Genomic DNA, 24,623 nt, shown 5'->3' on the forward strand with positions numbered 1-24,623 from the left:
GGAGTGTCCTGGTTCCCAGATAGGATGTTCTGATCCCAAAACCCATGTAGTCTAGAAATTGTGGTGCGATGGTGCCACCCCTTACCCCAAATGTTCGGCCAACTAGAAAGGTGGGTAGTTAGCCCATGGAGCTTCCCCCAGCTTAGCCTCCTTAGGAAGGTCTTCAGGAGTTAGAGGGAGGATAGCATAGGTGTGGTGGCTCTGGAGACCAGGGAGTTGAGAAAGGGGTCTTCTGACAGTTAAGCTGGCACCTCCCCCTCAGAAACCAAATCAAGTTTCAGAATGTGCTGCCCTGGTCAGGTGAGGGACTGAGCGCAGGCAGAGCCTCTGCACCGAGGTCTGTCCAGTCCAGGCTACCTCCTTCCCGGGTCCTGTGGCTCAGGTTTCAAGACCTCAGCATTTAGATTTTTCCCAGCATAAATTTGCATCCAGGACAGAGGAGAGGAGACTACTGGAGGCGTGGGGAGAGAATGAGTACCAGGCCAGGAGGGCCCCTGGGGTGAAGGCTGGACAGCATCATTTTTCCCCAGCGGGTGGACATTATCTGAGATGCCCACATTGGAACCTCTCTCCTCCCCTATCCCCTAGATGGCAGGATAATTGTCCAGTCCCTGCTGGTGGCCCCTGAGATTAAGAGGTGGCCCCTGGTGGTGGGGTACTGATCCAAGCCCCTGGGACGCCGAGGACCCCAGGGCGTGCAACCCGCTCGGTTTAGCGGCGCGGCAGGACTGAGCTTCTGAGCTGCGCGCAGAGCCGGGCGCCCCCTGGCGCGGAGCCAGGCCAGGCGGGCGTGCGACTGGCGCGCGACACTGCAGCGCTGGTCATATGAGCAGAAAGGATGAGAAGAACACTTTTTAATCTTTTCGCACTTGCTCTGCCCGCTCAAACAGTTGCAGGATGTCGATGACAGACTTGCTCAGCGCTGAGGACATCAAGAAGGCGATAGGAGCCTTTGCTGGTGAGCAGTGTACTCCCCTACCTGTCCCTGTCCCCTTGCCCTCTTCCCGCGCCTAGGGCTCCCGCATCCCTCTGCGAAGCCTCCCCAGTCTCTCCCGCCCACACATCGGTCCCCATCGTTGGGGTTGGCTCCCTGGTCCTCTACCCTCCAAGAGCTGCACTGGCTGTGCGCCCTGCCTGAGCCACACAAAGTTGTGGGCTCAGGAAGATGGCCTCTCTGGGAGGACTCCGGGGTCCAGGACCAAGCACCAAGACTAGGGAGGGAAGGAAGCTCTGGGATTCTGGGCAAGGACCCAGACTTCTCCTCTGAGAAGTGTAGAGGGGCTGCAAACCAAGATTTTTTTTTCTCCAAGAGACCCCTTTCCTCCACCCCTATTCCCAACAAGATTTTTTCCTGGAAGACAGCCCTTTGGTGGAGATCCCCTCCCAGGACAGACCCGAGGGCACAGTGACCTTTCTGTAGCAGGCACCCAGTCCTGCCCAGCTAGGCGCAGCGCCCCTTAGTGCCTCCAGCTTCCAATCCTTTAGGTAGTCCAGGAGAGGGGACCACTCAGCTGTGTGACCTCTTTACTCTGAAAAGACTTTAGCTTAGACGCTGTTCCTCTCACTCATGTAGGTAAACTGAGGCTGGGGTAGGATGAAAGATGTAGAAGGTCACCCAGTCCAGCACAAGAAGGATGAGAACTGGGGTGGCCTTAGATCTCAGTGCCCCACCTTCATGTGTCAGAGATGGACAAAGCCATTTTCCCTCCCTCCTGCTCTGGGCTGAGGGGAGACCATGATTCTTAAGAGTCCCTGGGCTGAGAGGGGACATCCATCTGCTTTTTTAAAATAGCCTTTTCCTCCAGGCACACACAGGAAGCTCCAGGAATCCCCCTTCCCCTCCCAGAGCACTGTGATAACCCATTCACTGTGCCTTGAGCCACCTTATCACCTTGAGAATGAAACTTAACTGAGCCTTTGGGAGTCCTTCATCCAAGCTCCAGACACTGAGTTGGGTCTCTGAGTCTGGGCAAGACTTCTGGGTCCTCCCCTCCCCCTCCCACGATATGACCTTGACAGAAATGTGTTGATTTTCCTGACACCAGTATATGGCCAAGAGAGAAAGCTGTTCTTCTGCCCACCCTAGCATCCATTGCATGCCCAGGTGCAACTTACAGAGCCACCACCCAAAACGGGCTTCGTAGAAATACGACTCTCTGGAAGCCGACAGTCTCTGTGTGGCTTCTCAATATATGTGTGGGGAAGCCAAGAAGGTATGACCTTGGGTGTAGCATCCTTTCCTAGCTGGGCTCCCTCTGCCCCCCTGGTGCCCACAACTATGCAGGTGTCCTTTAACAAATGCTAGAACACCCCCTTCCCTGATTTTCCCGATACCCTCCCCCAACCTTCTTTAACCTCTTCCTCCCCCCAACAGCTGCAGACTCCTTCGACCACAAAAGGTTCTTCCAGATGGTGGGTCTGAAGAAAAAGAGCCCGGATGATGTGAAGAAGGTGTTCCACATCCTGGACAAAGACAAGAGTGGCTTCATCGAAGAGGATGAGCTGGGGTAAACTGAGGCCTGGGGGGAGGGAACCTGGTGTTAACTCCCCAAGTCGCCGCCCTTCTCTGTGTGCCTCATAGGAGCAGGCTTTTCTTTGTCCCTCTAGGACAATGTCCCAGGCACCAGGGAAAGATACCTCCTGCTTCCGGGAGGGTCAAACCATCAGCTCAGAGAGCAGCTAACTAGGTTAAATTATAGCCACTTAATATCGCTAATGGAATGGAGTCACTTAATAATTTAATACCAATGAAGAGGCACTTATTCTGGCTGCCTCCTGCCACAGGCAAGGCAGGAGGCATTCTCCTTAGAGTGTCATTGATTTCCACATGTCTGAAAGGCACCTTCCCTGATCTGGTCTGCAGACCCCACATCTCTGAACCAGAACTGCAGCTAAGCAACTTCTGGGCAAGCCAGGGAGGCAAAGCCAGCTCTGGAACTCCAAGGTCCTTGGAGCAAGGTGCAGAGAAGGCAAAGCCACATTAGCATAGAGCCCTCTGCTCCAGCCCGCCTCAGCCACCTGGTCCGTATCTGATGACCCAGCTGTGCCTTCTGTTACTTTCCTGCCAAGACTGCCTTGAATTTTGTTAGAAACAGGAGGAGGAAGGTGTTGAGAGATGCATTTTAAGTAGGAACTTCTTCGACCTATCCTATCTCTCCTTCAAACTTTACCCCAAGGGCACCTTCTTCTAGAACCTTCTCCCACCTGACAAGTACATGCATATGCACGCACAGGTGCATGCTAAGTGCTCCCTACCCTCCAGGTACCACCATCTCTAAAGAGCCTCCTAACTCCTTCCTCACCTGGGTAGGAGGCATATGCTCCCCTCTGCCTCCTCTCTCGGGATGTTCATCAGTCCATCACACATGAGGTCTGTCTGTGAGGACTTGTTCTCTTCCTCATTTATGCAAGCGGCTTATTACAATCACTATGGTGACTCTAGCTTTTATATATTTATTGAATAAGCAAAGGCAAGCGTCCCCTAAACTGGTGTCAACCCTGCACAGAGACCAGTCATCCACCCTGCACTGACCCACCAAGGGTCAGACCAGGTCACGTGGCCAGCCTTGCTGCATATGCATCCACCACCACCCTCTGCCTATCCCAGCTTCCTCTGCCCTGCACAGACGCCAGCCCACCTCCCTGCAAGGTTCTGCAAGGTGACCTTGGCCTGAGTCCCTCCTGTTTCCCCCTTTTTCTCCTCCAGGTTCATTCTGAAGGGCTTCTCCTCAGATGCCAGAGACCTGTCTGCTAAAGAAACAAAGACGCTGCTGGCCGCTGGGGACAAGGATGGGGACGGCAAGATTGGGGTTGAAGGTGGGTAGCTGGGACCATGACTCTGGAAACCCTGGACGCTGGGCTGTGTGACTGCTGAAGTTTTGGTCTGTTGAAAGGAAGGGGAGATGAGAAAAAAAGAAAATCCATAGGTCAGAGAGCTCCACTACACTGCCAAGCAGAGAAACCCGGCTTGCTCTCTTTCTCCCACTCCCCCTCCCTATATAAGTATATGTATATATTGAAATTTGAGCAACCCATGAGAAATGGCTTTTTCCCCTTTCCTGCTGTGTGAGGGAATGTGGGAAGGAGAATTGGAGATATTCCCTGCTTTTTTTGCCTAGGTTTTGATGCAGGATTTGCCTACACTGGCTGTGTGACCTTGGTCAGTGTCCCTCTGAACCCAAGGTTCATGTCTGTAACCAGAGGAGACAGCCCCACTGATTCCCCAAGGACCCTCAGGCTCTTGTAGTATCCAATTCCAAGGATGGAAATTCCTTATCTACTGCCCTCCTGAGCATCTCATCCTGGTGTCCTGTAACCTCAGATAGGTTTTTGGCTTCATTCAAACACACCATCCCATCCTTGTAGGGGAGCCAGGAAAGAACAGCCAACTAGGCCCCATCTGGGAGTTAGGATGCTCTAGAAGCTTCAAAAGCTTCAGAAACTTTGCTTAGAGTCCAGGCACAGGCCTGGTGGCCCACTACCCCACATTCTTATTCGGTCAACCTGCCTGGCATCTATGGTGCACATCCCAGAACTGTCAGTTCTCTTATGACACTCTGCAGATGACCACAGTCTCAGCCTGGTTCAGAAAGCTTGAATGTAGGGTGTGACAGGGATCTCAGATCCAGTCTGACTGTCTTAGCAACATGCTCTGCCGCCATTAGCCTGTATGGTAGCCTTTTTGGTGACATAAAAGAAAACTGTATTTAGGTGCCTCTGGGGTTCAGATCCCAGCCTTTCTAGGAGGGTCACATGACTGTTGCAGGACGTGGGGTGTTCATCTCTGGCAGAGTGATGGTTCTTTCATGGGGAATCCATGGGGATGTGGTGTACTCATGTGTAAAGTGCTTAGAACAGGACCAGGCATGGGGCACAGAGCAAGAGCCTTTTGCAGGCCTGTTAGTTAAAGAAAAGGAAAATGGGGGCCAGATTGCGTCTGCACTTTAAGTCCCCAGCATCTGTTCGAGGGGAAAGCCCAGACTCCTACACTCCACTTCCCTTCTGCTCTTCACCTCCTGTGACCTTGGGCGCAACCCCTTCCAACACCTGGGTTCTCTTGCCTGGCACATGAGGTGCACAAGCTTATCCTGGGACCTCTAAGTGGTGTGGACACAAATTGCTTTGTGAGAATTATAAATTCTGTAAGTACATGGGAAATTATTAAGGAATGGTTAGTGAAAGCAAAAATGAAGAAACTCTGCTGAGTTAGAGTGCAGGGGGCGCCCTGGCCGTAGGACCCTGCTGTTCTTTGGGTGGCAGGGACGAGGGGCTGAGCAGAGAGTGGGGAAGAGATGCCTAGTGGCTTGTCAGCTGTTTAGCGATTCTGGCAAGAGCTGCTTTCCCAACCCTTCCCATCAGCTCCACCCCAAGCCCTGGCTTCTGCTGCAACCCAATCTGCCCTCCATTTTTGAGATGCATTTTAAGCCAGAGGCAGGGTCTTCAAGATGATTGCTCCCAGCCAACCTAGATGAGGAAGAAAACCAGGGCAGCCCTTGACCTGGTTCCCTCCTCCCACCCCTGCTGACTGCCGTACTTGGTCTTAAAGGGCCAACTAAACTCTTCCAGAAGGCCCAGAGGCAGCTCCCAAGGAGCAATGTGATGCCTTGCATTGGGGAAAATAAAGATAATTAGGACAACAGTATAACACCATGTCCTGGTGAGGAGCCCTTGAGCTGAATCAAACCTGTAATCCTAACCATAGCTTCATGGATAAAACACTCATGAAAACATGGATATTTAAGGCAATGCCCAGCATTTAATAAGTACCCAATGAATGGCAGCCATGAACTGTCTGTGTTAGTTATATTCTGTCTGAGTATGGCCTGATCAAATGGTCATGCAAGCTGAGTTTGTCTTCATTGAAAAGCTTGGGACCAGAGGTGTATTGGTTTTAGGCATGTTTGGATTTTGGAGTATTCAGATAGTGTGGCCATGACCCTGAAAGGGTTTCAGATTTCCAGATTCTGGGTTAGGGACACTGGTCTGTGCCAGGCAGAGTGGAGGTGCTGGGAGCTGAGGCTTGGAGGCCAAGAAGCTGGACGGCTTCAGGTCGGAACTCAGCAAGCAGGAGCAGGTCCAGGCATGGTGCTGGCATCAGCAATGGCACCGAGGCTGGAATGGTTAGGGCAGGTTTAGAAATTAGCCAGAGGCTAGTTTGCCAGGAGTGAACAAGAACTGCTCTCTAGGTGTGTAGCACATCTCTGGCTGGAGCTGGGCTCTGTGGTGTTAGCTCATTTTCTCCCAGGGTGACAAAGGAAATTCATGCAGAAAAGGCAGCTTAGGGAGGCCAAAGTCACACTATGCTCAGGATTCAGGCTTAAATGCCAGTCTAACAGTACAGGGAAGGCCTGGACCAAGCTGTGCAGCCTGAACAGCACTCCAGGGTCCTGGAGGAACTCTACAGCAGGGACAGAAGATGGGACTAAGGTGGCATTGAGTGCCCTACCCTGTGCTTCCCCAGGGAAGATACAGGTGCCCCTCCCCCTGTATAAGCCAACTCGAGAAGTGGGATTAACAGTGCCAAACAAGAAGGGCATGGGAGGTAAAACTTTCTCTGAGGCCCAGAATGTCCTGTAGCCAGAGAGTCCTGAGCCCCACCTACCAGCCTGAGGTTGCTTCAACTTCTGTAGGACCCAGGCACATCACAGTGTCCCCCTGGCCTTAGGACAAAGGCTAGAATGCCATCCTGCCCCTGGGGGTCCTTCCGCTGCATAAGAAAATGAATCGGGACTTAGGTTCAGCTGTGCCCCTGAACTTCCATGGCAGTTGCTTTTAACTTGGCATAGCCCTTCCTATGTGCCAGGCACTCCCTCCAGCACTGTCCTCTGCCATTTTCTTATCTATCTGTGAGGGGGGTACTGTTGTATGCCCATTTCAGAGGCAGGGCTAGTGAGGCTCGAAGGCAAGGGTTTGTTTAACCCTTTGTGCCCAAGAAGAGAGCAATGGTTGAGATGCGTGTTGACCTCTGTTTGCTTGCAGCATGGGTTGTGCTGCTTGCTCCATGCCTGGAATGCTGTTGAAGTTTAGCAAACACCCAGCATAAGATGGTATTAGATGCTGACTTCGTGGCTTGCTTCTCTCCACCACGCTTGGGTGTCCCTAATTCAGGGACTTTGCCTTCTTCTGTTCTCACCCCCAGCACCAAGGATGGGGCCTGGTGCACAGTGGGAGAACAAGAGAAACTTGTTTCGTGAATGAATAAGAGAAGGAAGAAAGGGATGAGTGAGAGGAATGAAGGAACAAATCAGTCAGTGAGGGAATGAGGGAGCAGATGACTGTGTCCTGCAAGGTTGCAGGAGGGAGCAAGCCAAACCGCAGCATGTAGAGCGACTCTATATGCATACAGGCTTGGGGCTTGAAGCCACATGTACTGCAGGAGTGCAGAGCCAGTTATGACCTCTGTCCCAAGCTCTTCTCACCTCTCTGAGGAAGAGGATGTTTATGTGGTTCTTTAAGTGCCCAGTTGCAGAAAAGGAGAAGGAAGACACAGTTATAGCATCGCTCCTTCAGACTCTAGTATCTGGGGCAACTACTTCCAGGAAGTTTAAAGACATTTATAGACGTGATCGATGGCCAACAGCCACCCTAAAAGGCTGGGACCCGGCAGGGAAGAAGGGAAGCAGAAAAAGAGAGAGAGGCGGTAAAGAAGGGGGAAGGGTCCCACTGTGAAGGCCAGACACAGCCGTACCTGCGGTAGGAGCTCCTCCACCTCCCAGGCGTGGATCTGAGGTGCTCCCTCCAGCCCCCTCTCAGAGATGTTTGTTGTCTGAGTGAGACCCAAGTACCCACAGTTCTAACAAGCTGCGTAGTAATGTCGATGGTCCTGGGAATCACAAAGAACTAGGGCTTTTCAGTAATTCCAGGAGGAAAGGGCGGTGACTCCCCTCTTTCACAAGTGAAGGCCTGAAGAATAAGAGGTGACTTAGTGCAGGGTCCCTCATGAGGGCTGAGCTTGAAGGTGCTGCCAAGACCATGTGCTGCCTTCCTCTCTACAGCGAGTGCCCTTAGCCTGGCTTTCCACACTTAATGCACAAGGAACACAGGGAAGACAGACTGAGGTCAGCAGCCACCCCACTTCCTGTGTGCCAGGGCCCTCCAGCCAGGCCTCTGCAATCCAGCTCACTCAGCCCTCACTCAGCTTCACAGCACAGCATCGCTTTGTTCTCTACACAGACAAGGAACCCGAGCCCCAGGACGCAGCTCGGCTGCGGCATACTTCTCTTGCCCGCCAAGATTTAGAATGATCTAAGCCTGTATGTGTGTGTGCTCAGTCGGGCATCCTTCCCCCTTGTGACCCAGACCCAGTGATGGCTCTGCTTACCTGCGCTTTGTGCCGGTTGCACCTCAAGCACCTGTGTTCTGTATTTTGTTCTTTCGGTTGAAAATGTAGCTGTTGTCATTGTAGAAAAGGAGCCTTTCTACTTCCTTCTGGCAAAATCTTTAGCAGCCTACTTGGGAGTGGAGGGAGGTGATGATGGCCAGGTGTCATGGGCAGCAAGAACCAGAACCTTCCTGTGCATAGACACCAACTCTGAGAACATCCTGGCTGTCCCACCTTCTGGACAACCGTACACAGCCCTTAGCCCTTCTTGTTTTGCTTTGATGCCACTCTCCTCCTCCCCTTAGAAGAAATAAAATTCTAATCCACATAGAAATTGGGCTGGGTATGAGACCGGAGGGCAGGGAGGGCACGAGACCCTGCCTCACTGTGGTTCCCGCCTGTCTGTCCGTGTAGGACTTCATAGCAGGTGCCTATGAGGGCCAGCCCACAGGCCTCAGGTGAACAGCACCTGATCATAATCCCACTGCAACCTCACAGCAGACCCAGGAGGTCTAGGAGACAAGGGTCACATCCTCACTGAGAGATGTGGAAGCTGAGGCACAGTGAACATTGAGGGCCAGAGTCACAGGGCGTGCATGCCCTTGGTGGGATGTGACCTGGGTCTCCTCTCCACAGCTTCCTCCCCGAATCTGAGCTGGGCCTTCGGAGTTATAAATGTTTCCATGCTTAGCAATCTGCTCCTCTATTCCCGGGTGGACTTCCGCTAGCTCTGGCCTTATGCTGCGCTAGATAAGATGGAGCAAGGAAAGGATGCAGTGCTACTTATGTAACCGGCCTCTTAAAAAATGGAGCAGCGGTCAGGGTGGAACAAGATGTCCTCTCTCCGCTTATCCCTCTCCTTCCGCTGCTGAGGCTGCAGCTGGAGTCAGAGCAGGGCTCTTCCAAACAGTCTTTGAGCAGGGACACAGCCAGGCCCCAGCCAGGCTTCAGCTAGCATCCTCACAGCTGGGCCCCAGCCAGGTTTCAATCAGCATCCTCACCACTGGAACCCAGCCTCAGTTTCCCCATAAATAACATGAGGATCAGAGCCAGTGAGGACGAAACGGGATAAGATAGTTGGCAGTGTTTGGCAAAGAGCGAGTCCCCAGGACTGTTGATGCTGTCTCCTTATGGCTGCCTGACTTGACCCCGAGTGACCCCGCCTCCTGGTTCTGCAGCAGGAGAAAGTGATCCTGTTTGCGGCACCTATCTATAAGAAACCGAGCCCTGGAGCTATTTCGAGGCGAGGTGAGGTGATGAACCAGAAGCCGGCCCTTGCTATGGTCATCAGAAGAGAGGGAAGGCAGGCCTTCCAGACGCTGACTCCATGAGTCTCAATTTCACTCGGGGCTGTCAGCCTTTGCTGGGCTCACCTGTCAAGAGCTTCTAAATTTGTCCAATCCCCACAGCACCCAGGACTAGGGCGGCCCTAATTAAGCTAATTTCAGTTTCCTAAGGGAAAGAGCAGAACGGGCCGGCCCTCTGCCTGCTGCCTCCCTCTGGCCACATTCCCTTGTGTCTCCCTCTCTTTCTGATTGGACAAGGAAGACATCAGAAATTGTCCTCAGAGGGGCTGGGATGGACTTCAGGCCACAGAGGAGTGCTGTTCCTGCATATCTCACAAGAGAAAAAAAAAACCTTCTAGAGTTTCCTTAAGGAACGCTGACCCCTGTACCTCATCAGCTACTGATTTAGTTGTTCCCCTATGTGCCAGGTGCCTCTCACCTGCATCTCATGCAGTCTTTCTCGTGACCTTAGGGGTGTCCCCATTTTACAGAGGAGGAGGTCGAGGTGGGGGTCCAACTTGGATCATGTCAGGAGTTCGCACTGGGTTAGCTATTGGCTGTTTGGACGTCGTGGATGCTCTGCTTCCACGGTGCTTGACCTTGGTTGGGGGATTGCTGTAGGAGGTTACTCCGGCAGTTACTGCTCCACAGCTCCTCTGTGGGGGTTTGCTGCGGAGATCCAAGGTAGGTGGCGCTAGCTGTCAGCAACCTCCTCCGATGTGCTCATAGCGCATCCTCATGCACTTCCTCGGTTGCTCTTCAGGAAAGTTGTGAGCTGGCGCTACTCCACTTCGCAAAGCAGAACACTGAGGTTCAGAGAGGCAGCCTAGCCAGTAACAGTGGAGCAAGGCACAGGCCCTGGTCCAGGGTGGCTACAAGGTCGCGGGCAGATGCCTTGGTGGAGACAGATGATGAAGACCACACTAGCAATGGAATGACAGTGACAGATGAAGCTGTCAACCCCCTTCGCTGTGCCAGGTAGCAATTAGGCGTTTGAGGTTTGGTCGGAGGGGCTGGAGGTATAGAAGCAGTTTGATGGCAGCAGCTGCCAAGAGCTGAGAGCTTTCTCTGCAGCAGACCTGCGGGGGGGGGGGGGGGGGGCGGCTGTGGTATCAGCCGGGCTCGACAACTCCAAGAAGCCGCTAGTCTCATACGCTGCACTTTGGAGAGGTGGAAACTGAGGCAGGAGTGTCTAGTCAAACTGACAAGGACAGGAACTATTGGTCTCCCCCACTCCCCCCTTGCTCCAATGCCAAGTTAGAATGTTTTCCTGAATGTTCTGAAAATGTCCCTGAAAAGGACATTTCTCAGCTGGGGTTGGAGGGGTGAGACATCTGGTCCAGGAAACCCAGAGAATGGCAGAGCACACGTCCCTGCCCCGCTTCCTCACACCCAGGTTGCATCTGAGACCCTACCGCCAAATCTGTTGACCTAGACATCCCAAAGTCTGTGCGTTTGTCATCTGTCTTTCTTTGGGGCAAGAGGAGACATTTTAGAGGTGACCTTTGCCAGGGAAGCTGTTAGTTAATTGGCAGTTCCTAAGAACGCTGCCCGAGGAAGGCACGGAAGTCCTGAAGAGGTACAGTGACCCTGCTTTATTTATCTACAGTTCCCTGGTCAGGGTTCTGGGGGAGATAAAATTAGAATCCTGTGCTCCCTGCAAAAAGCCAGGCTCAGTGGCCTCAAGGACATCCTAGCTAATTCACAGAAGATCCTGGGGGTCTGATTATTGGGCTTCTGGAAACCTCACAGGTCCAAAACATGCTGCCAGGCTCCCCAAAGCATGATTCTGACTCTGATGAGCCCCATCAACACCCCTGGTCTACTGTACCCCCGTCTTGCCTAGACTTCACCCAATCCAGTGTAGATCACATCTGGTCTCAGCTCATGAGCAGGAGGTGAGAGGCGAAGTCAGGAGTCCATAAACCCTAGCGTGATTATAAAAGCCAGCTTTCCTCTGGTTTGCCCCATGGAGCAATACTGGGGGATTTTGTGTCCTTACAGGATCTGGGCCACTAGCCTGGCTCACACAGGAATTTTATGAGGCTAGAGGACAAATTACTTTCTATCTGACTGTGACGACTTCGGCCGCTATTTTCCCATCTGTAAAATGGGAATCACCTGTGTACCTCCCAGGGCTTGCTGAACCCTAAGGAGGACTTGTGAGCAGTATCACCCTTCACCCCTCATCTGCTCATTCAATGTTCAATTATTCTCACCTGCAGGATACTAGGCCAGACTTGTCACAGGGAAAGGGGTGAACCAGGGAGAGAGTGGGGGAGATAGACAAAAATAAACAAGAAGATAAATAAGATCATTTCCTAGTGTGCTAAGATCCTGAAGTTAATAAAAATGGGCTAATGTGACAGCCAGCTGTGATGATATTTGAGCCAGGACATGTGTCACTCTCCACCTAGGTTACAGGAGGTCACAAACCTCCCCAGTAAAGGAGGAATCAGACTGACTGTGGCAGGGATCCCATCTGCTGCTGTGACCATGTCAAAGCTAAACTCTAGGGCCTCAGTTTCCCCATTAGTAAAATGCAGGCAAGAATGTATCTATCGTGGTAGTCCTAAGAATTCCGTGAGGCAATACTCCCTGGATTTCTTCCCATGTAGACATATGATGAATGCCTCACAGATCCTCACAGATCCTCAGCGTGGATACCACGGACGGTTAATAAGAGTTCTAATAAGAAGATAAAGCAGCTCACAGAGCACCACCCCTCCCCCCGGATCCCTCAGGCTCACAGGGTTCTTGGCTGAGAAGACAGGAGATTGACTCCTGGCCTGGGGGAAATTCTTTGAGTGTTCAATGTTTTATTTACTTGAGTTCCCATCACTCAACCCAAGAGCCTTTGGAGGTTTCAGGAGCTTCACCCGCACAGACCCTCAACGTCTCTTGCCTTGAGTCCCAATGCAGACTGCCACATCCAGGGACATTGCCTTAGGGACAAGGGGGTGTGGTGTCTATTTCGCAGTCAAACCTCAGAAAAGTGAGAAGCCCAGGCTTGGTCCCCTCACTAGGCAGGGACCAGGGCAACTGCATGGAACCCCTGGTGTTGCCATCAATTTTAAAACATTGTTTATATTTGCAGATGGTGACAGTAACAGAAAGAGTCCCTTTGCCCTTCTGCCAGCTTCCCTGGGGTTACACTTCTGTAACCTCAGGACAGGGTGTCAGGTGAGGAGTGACATACACAGATGTCCTGTACACAGACTGGGCACACAGAGAGGACTTCAGGGGGCTCCCAGGGATCCTTTGCTGGCCTTTTGAAGCTGCTTCACACTGGTTCTTCATCCATTGCTTATTCCTCCTAGGGAATTGGCCTTGCCTCCCTCCACGGATGCAGAAGGGGCAGAAGTACCCTAGGACCTTTCCTCTCTGTTCTCATATCACAAGGCTGCCTTTTCTAGGGGCGATAGGAATAGGCAGACTGGAATCCCAGGGGGCTTGCAGAGACAAGGAATGGCAAATTTCCACGACTACTCTGACTTCTTGTGTCGAACAACAGGGACGAGCAAAGAAACCCTCCGGGCTCAGAGCCTCCATGTTCCTCCCCCGCAGATTAGGCACCATGATAAACAATAAGAAAACAATAAGATGGCAGTCGGAGCCAAGGAAGAGACTGGACACAAAGGTTGTCAACAGCTATGTGAGGCAGACACCATACACAGGCGGTACAATGTTGTCTTTCTTTGCAGAGTTCTCCTCCCTGGTGGCTGAAAGCTAAGTGGCACTGACTGCCCGGGTCTCCCATCCCTCCACCCCCAACGCCCCATCTCAGCCCTTCTTGCGGCCCTCCTGAGTTTCTGTTCAGTTTGTTTATGTTATTTTTTACTCCCCCCATCCTCTATGGCCCTTGAATGAACACCATTCTTCTGGAAAATGCTGGAGAAACAATAAAGGCTGTACCAATCAGACATCACCTGTAGGGAGGACCCAGGCCTGGTAGGGTGTTGGTTTGGCAAGTTTTTCAAAGGTGGTGGGGGTAGTCTAGAAAAGGCGTGGGAGACAGAATGGGTGTGTCCTGATATTTCCTCCCTGTTTGATACTGAGTGTTCACACGGGCCACCTCCTTCAATCCTTGCACCTGTCCCACGGCAGGGGGCGGGGGGCAGAGGGTGACGGAACTTTCATCTTAAAGACAGAAACTGCATTTTAAAGGGGGGAAGTGAAGCATTTGAGCCCACATGTAATTACTGTATGTACTGAATAGTCACCTTCAGGAAGAGCCAGATCGAAGGACTCAAATGATGCTCTATGAATAGCTTTGGACGCTGCTGTGGTGCAAACTGGTAAGGGCAGTTAATGAAAGAAGAGTTAGTGCTTGGTGCGCTCTGAGGTACCTTCCATTACGGGGAAGTCAAAAAGACAGGAAGATGTGGTCGCAGGCCACATTGATCTCGTCATATGCACAAGTCAGGAAGCAGAAGAGATAAATGCTGGCACCCAGATGGCTTCTCCTTCTTATTCACCATTAGGTGATGTTTTGCCCACAGTTAAGGTGGATCTTCCTTCTTCAGGCTAATCTACAAACTTCCTAATGAATACAGTCATAGATTTATTTCCTAGAGCAGTGGTTCTCAACCTTCCTAATTCTGCGACCCTGAATATAGCTCCTCATGGTTATGGTGACGCCCAACCATGAAATTAATCTTGGTTGCTACTTCATAACTATAGTTTTGGCCTACTGTCATGGATCATAATGTAAATATCTGTTTTTTTTCCGGTGGTCTTAGTGACCCCTGCAAAAGGGTCGCTCAGCCCCAACGGGGTTGTGACCCACAGGTTGAGTACTGCTGTCCTAGATGAATCTAGATTCCACCAAGTTGACAAGATGAGCCGTCACAAATCCCCACAAAAAAGCGAGCCCTTTGTACTTATCTCTAAGAACTGCCCCCTTCCTGCTAAAATAGTGATGGGGTCAAGCCCTCCTCCAGAACTGGCAGACCTCCCCAGAGACTCATGCACACAGCAAGGCTAGCAGAAATGGGCTCCCCCTTCCTGCCACCCACCCTCAAGACCCAGACTCAACTGCTCGGCTAGTCTAACCAATGTTTCCGGAGCATGCACTTGCAGAGACTTTGGCAGGAGGCCATCCGCGGCAGCCCTGCAAGGTGTACACTGCCCCAGCACCCCTGGATAGTCAAGAAGACTTAAGATCCAGGGACGTTCAGTGTTTTTCTAAGGTCACACAGCACACTAGCAATAGAACCAGGACCCCATGCTCCAAGGCACCCCCAAATCCTGTGCCCCTCTACAAATATTGTCCAAAGGCCAGAAGGGTTCAGAAAATAGATTCAGCTTACTCAGATCATTCTTGTTAGAGAGGAGGTAAGGACCCCTTTAGGATCTGAAGCTACAAGTAGAAGAAGCTGAACAGCAGATGCAGGAACACAAGCAGCCCTCACAATGGCAGTGGCCCTGAGAGAGGTTCCTTTAAGTGTCCGTGTCTTCCCTAAGCATTGTGCGATGGGACTGAGCAGGCTGCAGAGCAGCATCTAGACAAAGCAAACAGAACAAGAACCGGAAGGAGACCCAGTGACACCCAGCGCATGGCAGTGCAGACAGCAGGGTGGTGGACCAGGGAGTGCGATCACGCAGGCACGCATGGGGATAGCTGTGACAGCATACGTCCAGGGCAGAATCCAGGTGTCCATGACGTTCTCAAGTTCTCTACCTTGAACACTGAGGTAGAAGTAAGGATGAAGACAAGGAGTCACCAACCCGTGCTAGACCACAAGGAATGCATGGAATCCCCACAAGGATGTTGTTGCCCAAAGCTGTGCCCCTAGGCATTGTTGCTAACTTTGGTTGACATTTTTATTGCTGGCAAACTTTGCCCTGTGGAGGTTGGGCTGGCTGCTCCCAGGCTCTGAGAGACACTGGGTGGACTCTGGCAGTCCCTGGACCACTGCAGGTGGCCTGGCTTTGTCCCCTGCCTTTCCTCTCCTTCCTCTACAGCTGCAACACTTGGAGGAGAAGGCATTTTCCAAATCACAGGGTTGGGTCACACTGTTCATCTGGATACCGAGGGGATTGCTCTCGACTGTTGAAGAAACCGCAGCTTCTGGCCTCTGGTGTGCCCAGCCTCCCCTGTACCTCCCTCCCTCAGCAGGGGCTTCACCTGACACTTCAGTTAGTCTAGATAGCCCTCTCATTGGACCCCTTTGCTCCTGCTGAGTACCCACTCCCAACCACCATCCTGGCTCAAAACAACCCACCCTGACTTGCCGCTCCAGCCAGAGTCAGAATATAGACCTCCTCCCTCAGTGAAGTGGGGGTAGGAGAGTGTGTCCCCCCCTTTCCGGCAGAGGGCATGCAATGCCTGTGGGTTCCCCATGTAGAGCCCAAGACTAAGCTGTTCAGATGCTGAGAGGTCACCCAACTGGGGTATGGAGGTGCCCCGAGGGCTCACTGACCTCTGTGACTGAGTCAACCAGAGAGGCCAAGGCTTGCCTAAGTAACTATCCCGATCACACGCAACAGCAGTTTTTGAAGGTAGAGAGCCGACTAGGGGAGCCTGGCCTCAAGCCTCTTGTCCTCTCCTCCCATGGGGCCTTATCCTCAGAGATCTACTAACTCAGTAAGGAAAGGGGACTGGAGAGGGAGCCTTGCACTTGGCACTGTCCTTTGTAGAGACTGTAACTGGGCTCTGAGGTTCCCCCCATCACCCAGGCTAGGACACGTCTATCACCACCATTGCAACGTCTCTGCATCTGCCAACACAACACACCACACACACACACCACACACACACACACACACACACACCACCCACTTGGACAGGACTAATTCCTTTCCTAAACTCAGGGGAGCCTCCTGGTCCCCTCCACCCACTTCCATCAAGACTGAGACTGAGCTGGGAGCAGGTAGGAGGCCTGGGAGAAGTCACCAAGCCAAGTGGCTTTTGCAGTATCACACTACACATGGATAGTACGGGGTGACTCAGGCACCTGGCATACAGTGGCCCAGGACAGGGAGCAGTTGGTGGGGACAGAGAAGTGAGGGTGGTCAGGAAAAGAGCGGAGGTGGACAAGAAGGGCTGGCCAAGGTAGCCGGGGCTCCCCAGCACTGTGGGCTTGGAGATGCAGCTGCAGCTGCACTGTTGAGGGTGGAGAGGTTGACTTCCATTCCTGCCTCTTCCTCCGCACACCGACCATGCCTCAAGAGGCTTTGTGTTGCCATCCATCATGATCTGAGTGCCACATCCCTCCAGAGTTCCTGTGGAAATCTAATCAGCAGCTCAGTAGATTAAGAGATGGAGCCCTGGGAGCCCTCCCTTATAAATAGGTTCAAAGGACAGAGTCGGGGGAGGTGGTTGTTGACAAAATACTCAGTGTGCAAGCATGAGGCCCTGAGTTTGATTCCCGGCACCTATATAAAAATGTCAGGTGTGCTGCCACGCTGGCAACCCCAGCACTGGAGAGGCAGGTACAGGAGAATCTCTGCAGCTGGTTCACTGGCTGTCCAGAAGCTAAATGAGCTCCCGATTCAGAGAGAGACTATCCCCAAAAAAAAATAAGAAAGGGAAGGGCTGGAGTGAAGCTGCTCTGTGCTTAGGCTGGATTTGAACACACACACTGTGGGGTTACAGTCACCTGTAACCCCAATTGCAAGGGATCTGATGCCTTTTTCTGACCTCTGAAGGAACCAGACAATCAAGTAGTGCACAGATATACATGCAGGCAAAACACCCAAACACATAACATAAAAATAATAAGGTAGAAAGCAATAAGAAGACACAGAGAATTAGCATCTTGCCCCCCCCTTCACACATGCACACACATACAAATGTGCCTACACACTTACAGGCACAAGGAGCCCATATACATAACACAACATAACAACATGCTCGGCACGATAGCTCAGTGGGTAAAGGCACTTGCTGTCAAGCCTGACAACCTGAGTCTAATCCCCAGGACCCACATGGTGAAAGGAGAGAACTGAGTCCCCAGAGTTGACCTCTGACCTCCACATGTGCACCATGTCACATGCAAGTACCTTGCACACACCTGAATAGATAAATGTAAAATCAAACTTAAGAGATGCCAGGAGCCTGTTCTGCCCCTTCTCCACATGGAAGGGGCCTCATGCATGGAGCAGAGACCTCAGTCTGACTCCAGTCCGACCAGAATCCTGACCTTGGATTTTCAGCCTTGAGGACAGCGAGCAGCCCATCTCTGCCATGCCCAAGCTGCCAAGTGTAGAGTGTTTGCTGAAGCAGCTGAGATGGACCAAGACGTCACCTCGCAACCCACGCTGCAGGCACCCAAGGGCGAGTCTATTTTTCACATGAGTAAAGGAAGATTCCAAGAAGTTGGGTAACTTCCCCAAACCACACAGCTAATACAACTGAAAATAGCAAGGGCTTTTTTCTGTCATTCAACCACTGAATAGAAAAACAGGGCAGAGGAGAACCCAGATGGAGATGGTGCTTTGCAAACGCTTGCCTGGGAGCACACAGCCACAGCGTAGGTGGGTGTGGACCTCACAGGGGTGAGGGGGAGGAGGCTAGGGGACACTTTGAATGGCAAAAGTGAGAAGAATCACATAGATCTTCTGAAACAGTAACCATCGGCCACTGTGACTGCAGATGAGGGCAATGTCAGGTAGAGGGTGAAGACAGCTATAGACAGATGTCCTTGAAAGGTCATAGGACCAACTTCAAGCTGTTTGAGTCGTCTCTCCTTCCCACCCGTGGTTGGTTTCTGGGATTTGAACTCAGGTCCATCCAGCTGGAGCAGCCAGTTCCTCTACCCACTGAACCACCTCACCAGCTGGTAGAGATGACAGCCACAGCCCTTCACAAGAAAGCCCTTTACTGGGCAGGGCTATGGCTCTTTGGAGAAAAGTCTAGCGCTCTGCCCACTTGCATGCCTATGCACTCCCTGGCAGAGGCCAGTCTGGGAACCTGCTGGACCACGAACGGCATCAGAAAGTATAATATATGAAGCATACATACACTGTGTCTGTTGGCTTTACGTTGCATAACAGAGAATCCAAGAGAAATCGGCTTAATGCCACATCCCTCCAGAGTTCTGTTGAGATCTAATCAGCAGCTCAGTAGATTAAGAGATGGGGACCTGGGAGCCCTTGTCTTATAAACAGGCTGGGGACAGAGTCTGGGGAAGGGGTTGTTGATAAAGTACTCAGTGTGTAAGTGTGGGGGCCTGAGTTTGATTCCTGGCACCTATACATAAAAAAGACTAGTTGTGACTCATGGTTTTAGAGGATTTGGTGGTGTTTCCGTGGCTTCATTGCTTTGGGCCCAAAGCAAAGCAATTGCTGGCAGGGGAGGCGTACTTGAGGAGGCTTCTCACCCAAGCAGGCAGTGGATGCTGAAGATGAGGTGTGCCTTCCAGGGCACAGCGTCAATAGTGCACGTCCTCCAACTGGGCCCCACCTTGTCACCGTCTGTTGAGCTAGGAGGTAGCTAGGAGCCCATCAAGGAGGAAGTTCGTGCCCTCACACTGCAACCATGTCTCAATACTGCCACCATCTGGAGACCAAGAACTCGACACGGGAGCCTTGGATGATGCTTTACATCCAAACCATGACACTGCACAATTCCTTTTCTATGAAGTGTCAGATTACAACAGACTGCAGGTCATCGAGGAAAGAGAAGGGAAGGTGGTGACTTGGAGCAGAGTGCTTTTTTGGGGGGGGGGGGGGAGCACGAGAAGTTTTGAAATTAGAGAGACGCTTGGGTCACACGTGAGTATGAATACATAGATGCCACATGCATGTGGTTAGCAGACTGTCACCTGACTTCACCTCGGCCATCAGCCTTTTATGTTTGGTGGTTAGGTCCCCAGACAGTGAGACACATTCGTCACTGGAGCCCAAGCACCAGAGACGGTCACTACTGCCAAGGAAGCATCTAGTTGGTCTTTTTTTGAGAAAACAACTCTTAGAACAAAGACATCACTCAGAGACCAGCAAGGACAGCGTGTTAAACCTTTCTCATAATCTTGGACAGGGGTGTGGTCTGCAAGCTTGTTTTGTGTAATTCCACAAGAACCTAATCAGAACTAGTGATAAAGTTTATAGGCTGTAACCCTTAATCAGGCTTGAGAAGCCCTGTCCACCCTGGGGTTGCTGATCTGGAAGTCTGACTGTCTCTCAAGGTCGTGAGCATCCTATCAGGAGAGGCGTGCGCACGTGGAGATGAGGGCACTCGTTGAATGGACTTAGCCCCAGGTGAGCTGTCACAAGAGCATGCTCCTCCTGGTGCCCCATGATGCTGTATCTGAGCTGGCTTGGAGACCTTAACCATCCAGTTCACCTGCTGACTGCCACCTCCATTGATCCATTGGGTACTCATCACACGACACAGGCATCACGTGGAGGGACCCAAAGAAGACACCTCATGCTAAGGAGACAGTGCCCAGGCCCTTCTTGGGATTTTTTTTTCCTTTCTGACTTGACAGTGAGGACAGCACCAGCCAGGAAAGGCTCTGGTGTTCTGATGTCATCAAAGTAAGAGGACAGAGTCTGTGTATGATGCCCTTCCTGGGGTCTCTTCGTCAGGGCAGCTGGTTCCATGTGTGCTTGTCCTCTGTCCCTGGGCCCTGTGGTGGCTTCACTGCCAGCTAGTGCTTCCAAAGGCATCTGGTAAGCTTCCCCGCTGAGGGGACCCCACAGGGCCAGGCTTGGGTGGAGGTTGAAGAAACGTAACTCCTAGACTGCGGCATCCTGGAAGGGAAGAAACAGCATGGGTGCATGGTGTGACCTTCAGAAGGTCACAGGTTCATTAAGGGGAAGTGTGCACCTATGACTTTAATCTTTTCTTCCCCTGCAGTTATGAGAATCAAAGACAGTTTATAGGTGGCAATGCTTATGTTCTCCTCTACTATCTATTACAGCTGCCAGCTCATTCATAATTTCTAATTTTCAGTTTTTACTTATTTCTGTTTTGTTTGGGACAAAGTCTAGCTACATGGTCCAGGTTGACCTGGAACTTGAGAGCATCCTATTTCTGCTCCCAACTTCTGGATCATAACTGTGTACCCCATACCCAGGTCCTCCACCCCCGCCACTGACACATCCTGCTCCCTCCTGTCTTTCTATAAGAACTCTGCTTTGATACAGGGCAGTGATGTGCCCTGGGGGTAGGGGAGACAACACTCCTCAGTAGACACAGTTTTATCCATGAGAGCAAACAAGCCCCTGAGTGGAGTGCAAAAGGCTTTTTGGACGGGGCCTTCCCCCCCCCCCCCCCCCCCCCACTGTAACGATGCAGCCTCAGGACCCAGAAGTGAAGCTGCCCTTCTCACTGTGAGAGACTGAAGGCACGGCTACCACCGTTATGTTAGAAAGATTTTAGATCTCTGGTGGCTTCTGGAAGCTGCTGACCTTGATGGTTAGTGAAACAGAGGGCGCAGACTCTGGTTAAGTGGCTGTGGTTAACACCGGAAGCAAACTTGAGTCTAGCCAATACCACAACAATTAAAGAGAATGTACAAGGGCTAGAGAGATGACCCTGTTGGTAAAATGCTTGCCACACAAGCATGACGCTCTGAGGTCAGGGGCCAGGACCCACATCCAAAGCCAAGTGTGATGTCTTACATCTGCAATCCTGATGCTGGGAGAGGCAGAGGCAGGAGAATCCGGAGAGCTAAGCTAGCAGCTAATCTAGTAATCTAGAGATATTCTGTCTCAAAGATAAATGAAATAAAATAAACAGAAAGGTATGCTGGATAGTTTTGTGTCAACTTAACACAAACTAATTCATTATCCGAGGAGAAGAAACCAAAGCCACAATTAAGGAAATGCCTCCATAAGACTGACTTGTAGGCAAGCCTGCGGGGGCATTTTCTTAACGAGTGATTGATTGTGGCTGGTGCCATCCCTCGGCAGGTGTTCCTGGGTTCTGTAAGCAGGATTCCTCCATGGCCTCTGCTTCAGTTCCTGCCTCCAGGTTCAGTTTCTGCCTTGACTTCCCTGTATGTTAGACTAGAAGCTGTAAGACGAAATAAACCCCCTCCTCCCCTGCTTGCTTTTGGTAGTGGTATTTGTCATGGCAACCAGAGCCCTGACTAAGACAAAGCGGGTAGAGGGATGGCTCAGGGGTTAAGAGCACTGGCTGCTCTTGCAGAGCACCAGATTCAGGCCCAGCACCTACATAGAAGCTCACAAACATCTGAAACTCCAGCCCCAGAGGATGCAATTGGCTCTTCTGGCCTTCATGGGCACTGCAAGCACATGGTACACTTATGTACCTTCAGGCAAAAAAAATCCATATATGTAAAATAAAAATTAAAAATCTTTTCTAAGATGGATAACAATTGAGGAAGATACATGATGTCAACCTCTGACCTCCACAGGTGCATACCTACCTACCTACCTACACACCTACACACACAGAGAGAGAGAGAGAGAGAGAGAGAGAGAGAGAGAGAGAGAGAGATGGGCTAAACAATGTTCCCCAAACCAGCATGTCCTCCAGAAGCTCAGGCTGTGATCACAATAGAAACAAGACTAAGTAAATTGCAGGTGGCATCCAGGTAAGGGCTTTGGGGTGAAGGCATCTGGATCAGGGTGGGCCCTGAATCCAACCACCTAACAAAGAGTCAAAAATGCAAGCCACATGGGAGAGGGCTATGTGCATACAGAGTCAGAGTCAAAGGGACCCAGCCATGAGCCAAGGATGGCCAGCAGTCACAAGAAGCTGGCAGAGGAAAGTCGATGCCCCCGGGAGCCTTCTAAAGGAACATGGTCCCGATGTCTTGATATCAGGCATCCAAATTCCAGAACCTGGAACCTCAATTTCTATCATTTAAGGGACCACATTTGTGGCCATCTGTCAGAGAAACCGTGAGAAACTAACAGCTAAAGGGGAAGGTGCTTTGCAAACCACAGCATCTTTACTGGATGTGGAAGGATGAAGAGTTCTTTGACTACAAAGAGGAACCTTCCAGACAGACCAGTGGCAGTAACAGTCACATTCCCTATGCTCCTTAGTAGAGGACTTTCTGTCCCCTCTGCCCCAATCCCAGAGGGAGGTAGAGGTGACACAGCAGACACAGAGATGGTGCTCCCTCACTTCCCATCCTGAAGACCCAAGCCTGCTGCCCAAAGGCTCTTGATCTCTAGCTGTGAAGCCCTCTCAGGCCAACAAGGATCCAGGGCGGGCTGTGGAGGAGAGCCTGTATCAGGTACTGAGCAGGGAGCTGGATCAGAATGCTTTAGCTTCCTCCCAGCTCTCTCAGGGTCCCAGTGCCTGCTCCTGAGCAAATGCCACCAGCATGGAGGTGGACTGGAGGGCCCCCTTCTGCCTCCTTCCTCTCTCCAGCTTATTGGCCCACTGCCTAGGGAGTGCTATGGTGTAACGGGAGCTAAGGGTGCAAGGGAACCCCTTACAAGGAACATCTGCTCAAGTCCTTGTTGAGGATGAACTTGGGGAGGCAGGTCAAGATGATGTTGACCTCAGGACTCATCCCATTGCCCTAGCTAAAAGGGTCTGGCCCATGAGGTTGGGTGCATCTCAGCCCAGATGTGCACTTAGGTCCAGCATCCTTGCAGGAAAGCAGCTAACTCTTTGCAGCTGCTACAAGACAGAAGGGACCCAGCAGCCAGCAGACTAGCATGGCATCAGTTCTGATTCTGCAGGCTCTTGACAGTCATGCTGGGAAACAGAGAATATTGTATCACATTCTGTATTCAGCACAACACCCATCGTGCTGACTTGGCTGCTCTTCAGCAAGAAGCCCGCTCCCCTCTCTTATTGCTCTGGCTTCTCCAGGTCTCAAGCCACTTGTCACTCTCTCTGCTAAGGCTCACATCTGTGAACTCTCGAGGAAGGAGCAGAGGGCGGGGCAGCTTGGTAGATTGCTCTGGTGAAAGTTGTCTGGTGAGCCGCTGCTGGATGAGAATTGGCTAAGCCCCTGCAGCTTTGCAGAATCCCACACTGGAGCAGGGAGGGGTCAGCTGCAGAAGGGCTGTTGCCCAATTGTCACCCAATCGTCACAAGCCTCAACTTTGTCAACTAGACTAGAGAGATCATTGTCACGCTATGGGCCCAGTCTTAGAGGGATCCTTTCAGAATGTAGATGCTACAGAGACACCTAGTTCTGCTAAATGACTTCCTTTGGTGCTTTATTTCAGCTTAAAAGACAGTGTCTGTGGGTCTCGCAATTCTTGCAAAGGAAACTTCCTGTCTTTGGAGAGGAGAGAGCATTCAGGTTTACCCGTTTGCTTATTCATTATTTTAAAAACAGAGCCCTCTAGAGTCATGGTCACAGGTGGCACCAGTCTGGAGTCGACTGTGTCACCGTGACAAGTGGTTTCTGTGCACAGTTAGACATCCATCTCTCCAGGGTAGGTCCTGTGATTGCTTCCTTCTTACAGAGAAGGAGAAGGAGGCTCAGCTGGGTTCATGAGATCTCCAAGGGCTGCCCCAGTCTGGAGCTGAGAGAATCAGGCTTGTGGGGCAGTTCTGAACACTAACATCTTGTCCTCCGGTTTGTATGCCAGCTGACAATCTTCTCAGAACCTCCTCATTCTCTGGCAAATGGCTGTGCCTATCTATAGCAGGAACTCAAATGAGGCCAAGATGTCACACCGTTTGACACCTGCCCATTAGTTTTGCAAGATCCCAAATGTTTTGTTTCTACCAGATCAGATCTTAGGAGTTTTAAAACCTCCTAACAAGGTAGGTGAAGGGGCCCCCAACACATACACTTTTGTTGTTTTGGTATAGTTTGTTTTTTTGAGACTATATCTGTGGCCCTCAGACTGGGTTTGAACTCCTGTAGTTGAGTCATCCTCTTGCATTTGCCCTCTGAGTAACTGTGACCGCAGGTACACACTGCTGGACCTGACTCCATAGTGCGCGTGTGTGCGTGTGTGTGTGTGCGTGCGTGTGTGTGTGTGTGTGAATGTGAGTGTTTAGAGACATAAATATGTGTATGTCTGCATGTGGAGACCAGAGGCCACATCTGGTATCATTCCTCAGGCACCTCCCGCCTTATTTTATGAGACGAGGTCTGTCCCCAGCCTGGAGCCTGCTA

At 51.5% G+C, this 24,623-nt stretch overlaps 1 protein-coding gene across 1 annotated transcript; it reads left to right on the forward strand.

The window, feature by feature from the left end:
* Positions 1-842: 842 nt before the first annotated feature.
* On the forward strand, positions 843-13,529 carry Pvalb (parvalbumin). The gene is made up of 4 exons (XM_038343911.1): positions 843-958; positions 2,375-2,507; positions 3,707-3,816; positions 13,311-13,529. Exons 1-4 carry the CDS (start codon positions 898-900, stop codon positions 13,337-13,339), a joined length of 333 nt encoding a protein of 110 aa, XP_038199839.1. The 5' UTR covers positions 843-897; the 3' UTR covers positions 13,340-13,529.
* The last annotated feature ends 11,094 nt before the right edge of the window (positions 13,530-24,623 follow it).

This window comes from Arvicola amphibius, chromosome 9, assembly GCF_903992535.2.
Source record: "Arvicola amphibius chromosome 9, mArvAmp1.2, whole genome shotgun sequence".
In the NCBI taxonomy this organism is placed as follows: Eukaryota; Metazoa; Chordata; class Mammalia; order Rodentia; family Cricetidae; genus Arvicola; species Arvicola amphibius.

What these genes read in the sequence shown, in the direction of transcription:
- Pvalb (XM_038343911.1), top strand. Translation starts at nt 898, where the DNA reads ATGTCGATGACAGACTTGCTCAGCGCTGAGGACATCAAGAAGGCGATA. An exon ending in GGCGATAGGAGCCTTTGCTG is followed by an intron (nt 959 to 2,374) that starts GTGAGCAGTGTA and finishes TCCCCCCAACAG; the next exon opens with CTGCAGACTCCTTCGACCAC. An exon ending in CGGCAAGATTGGGGTTGAAG is followed by an intron (nt 3,817 to 13,310) that starts GTGGGTAGCTGG and finishes CTTTCTTTGCAG; the next exon opens with AGTTCTCCTCCCTGGTGGCT.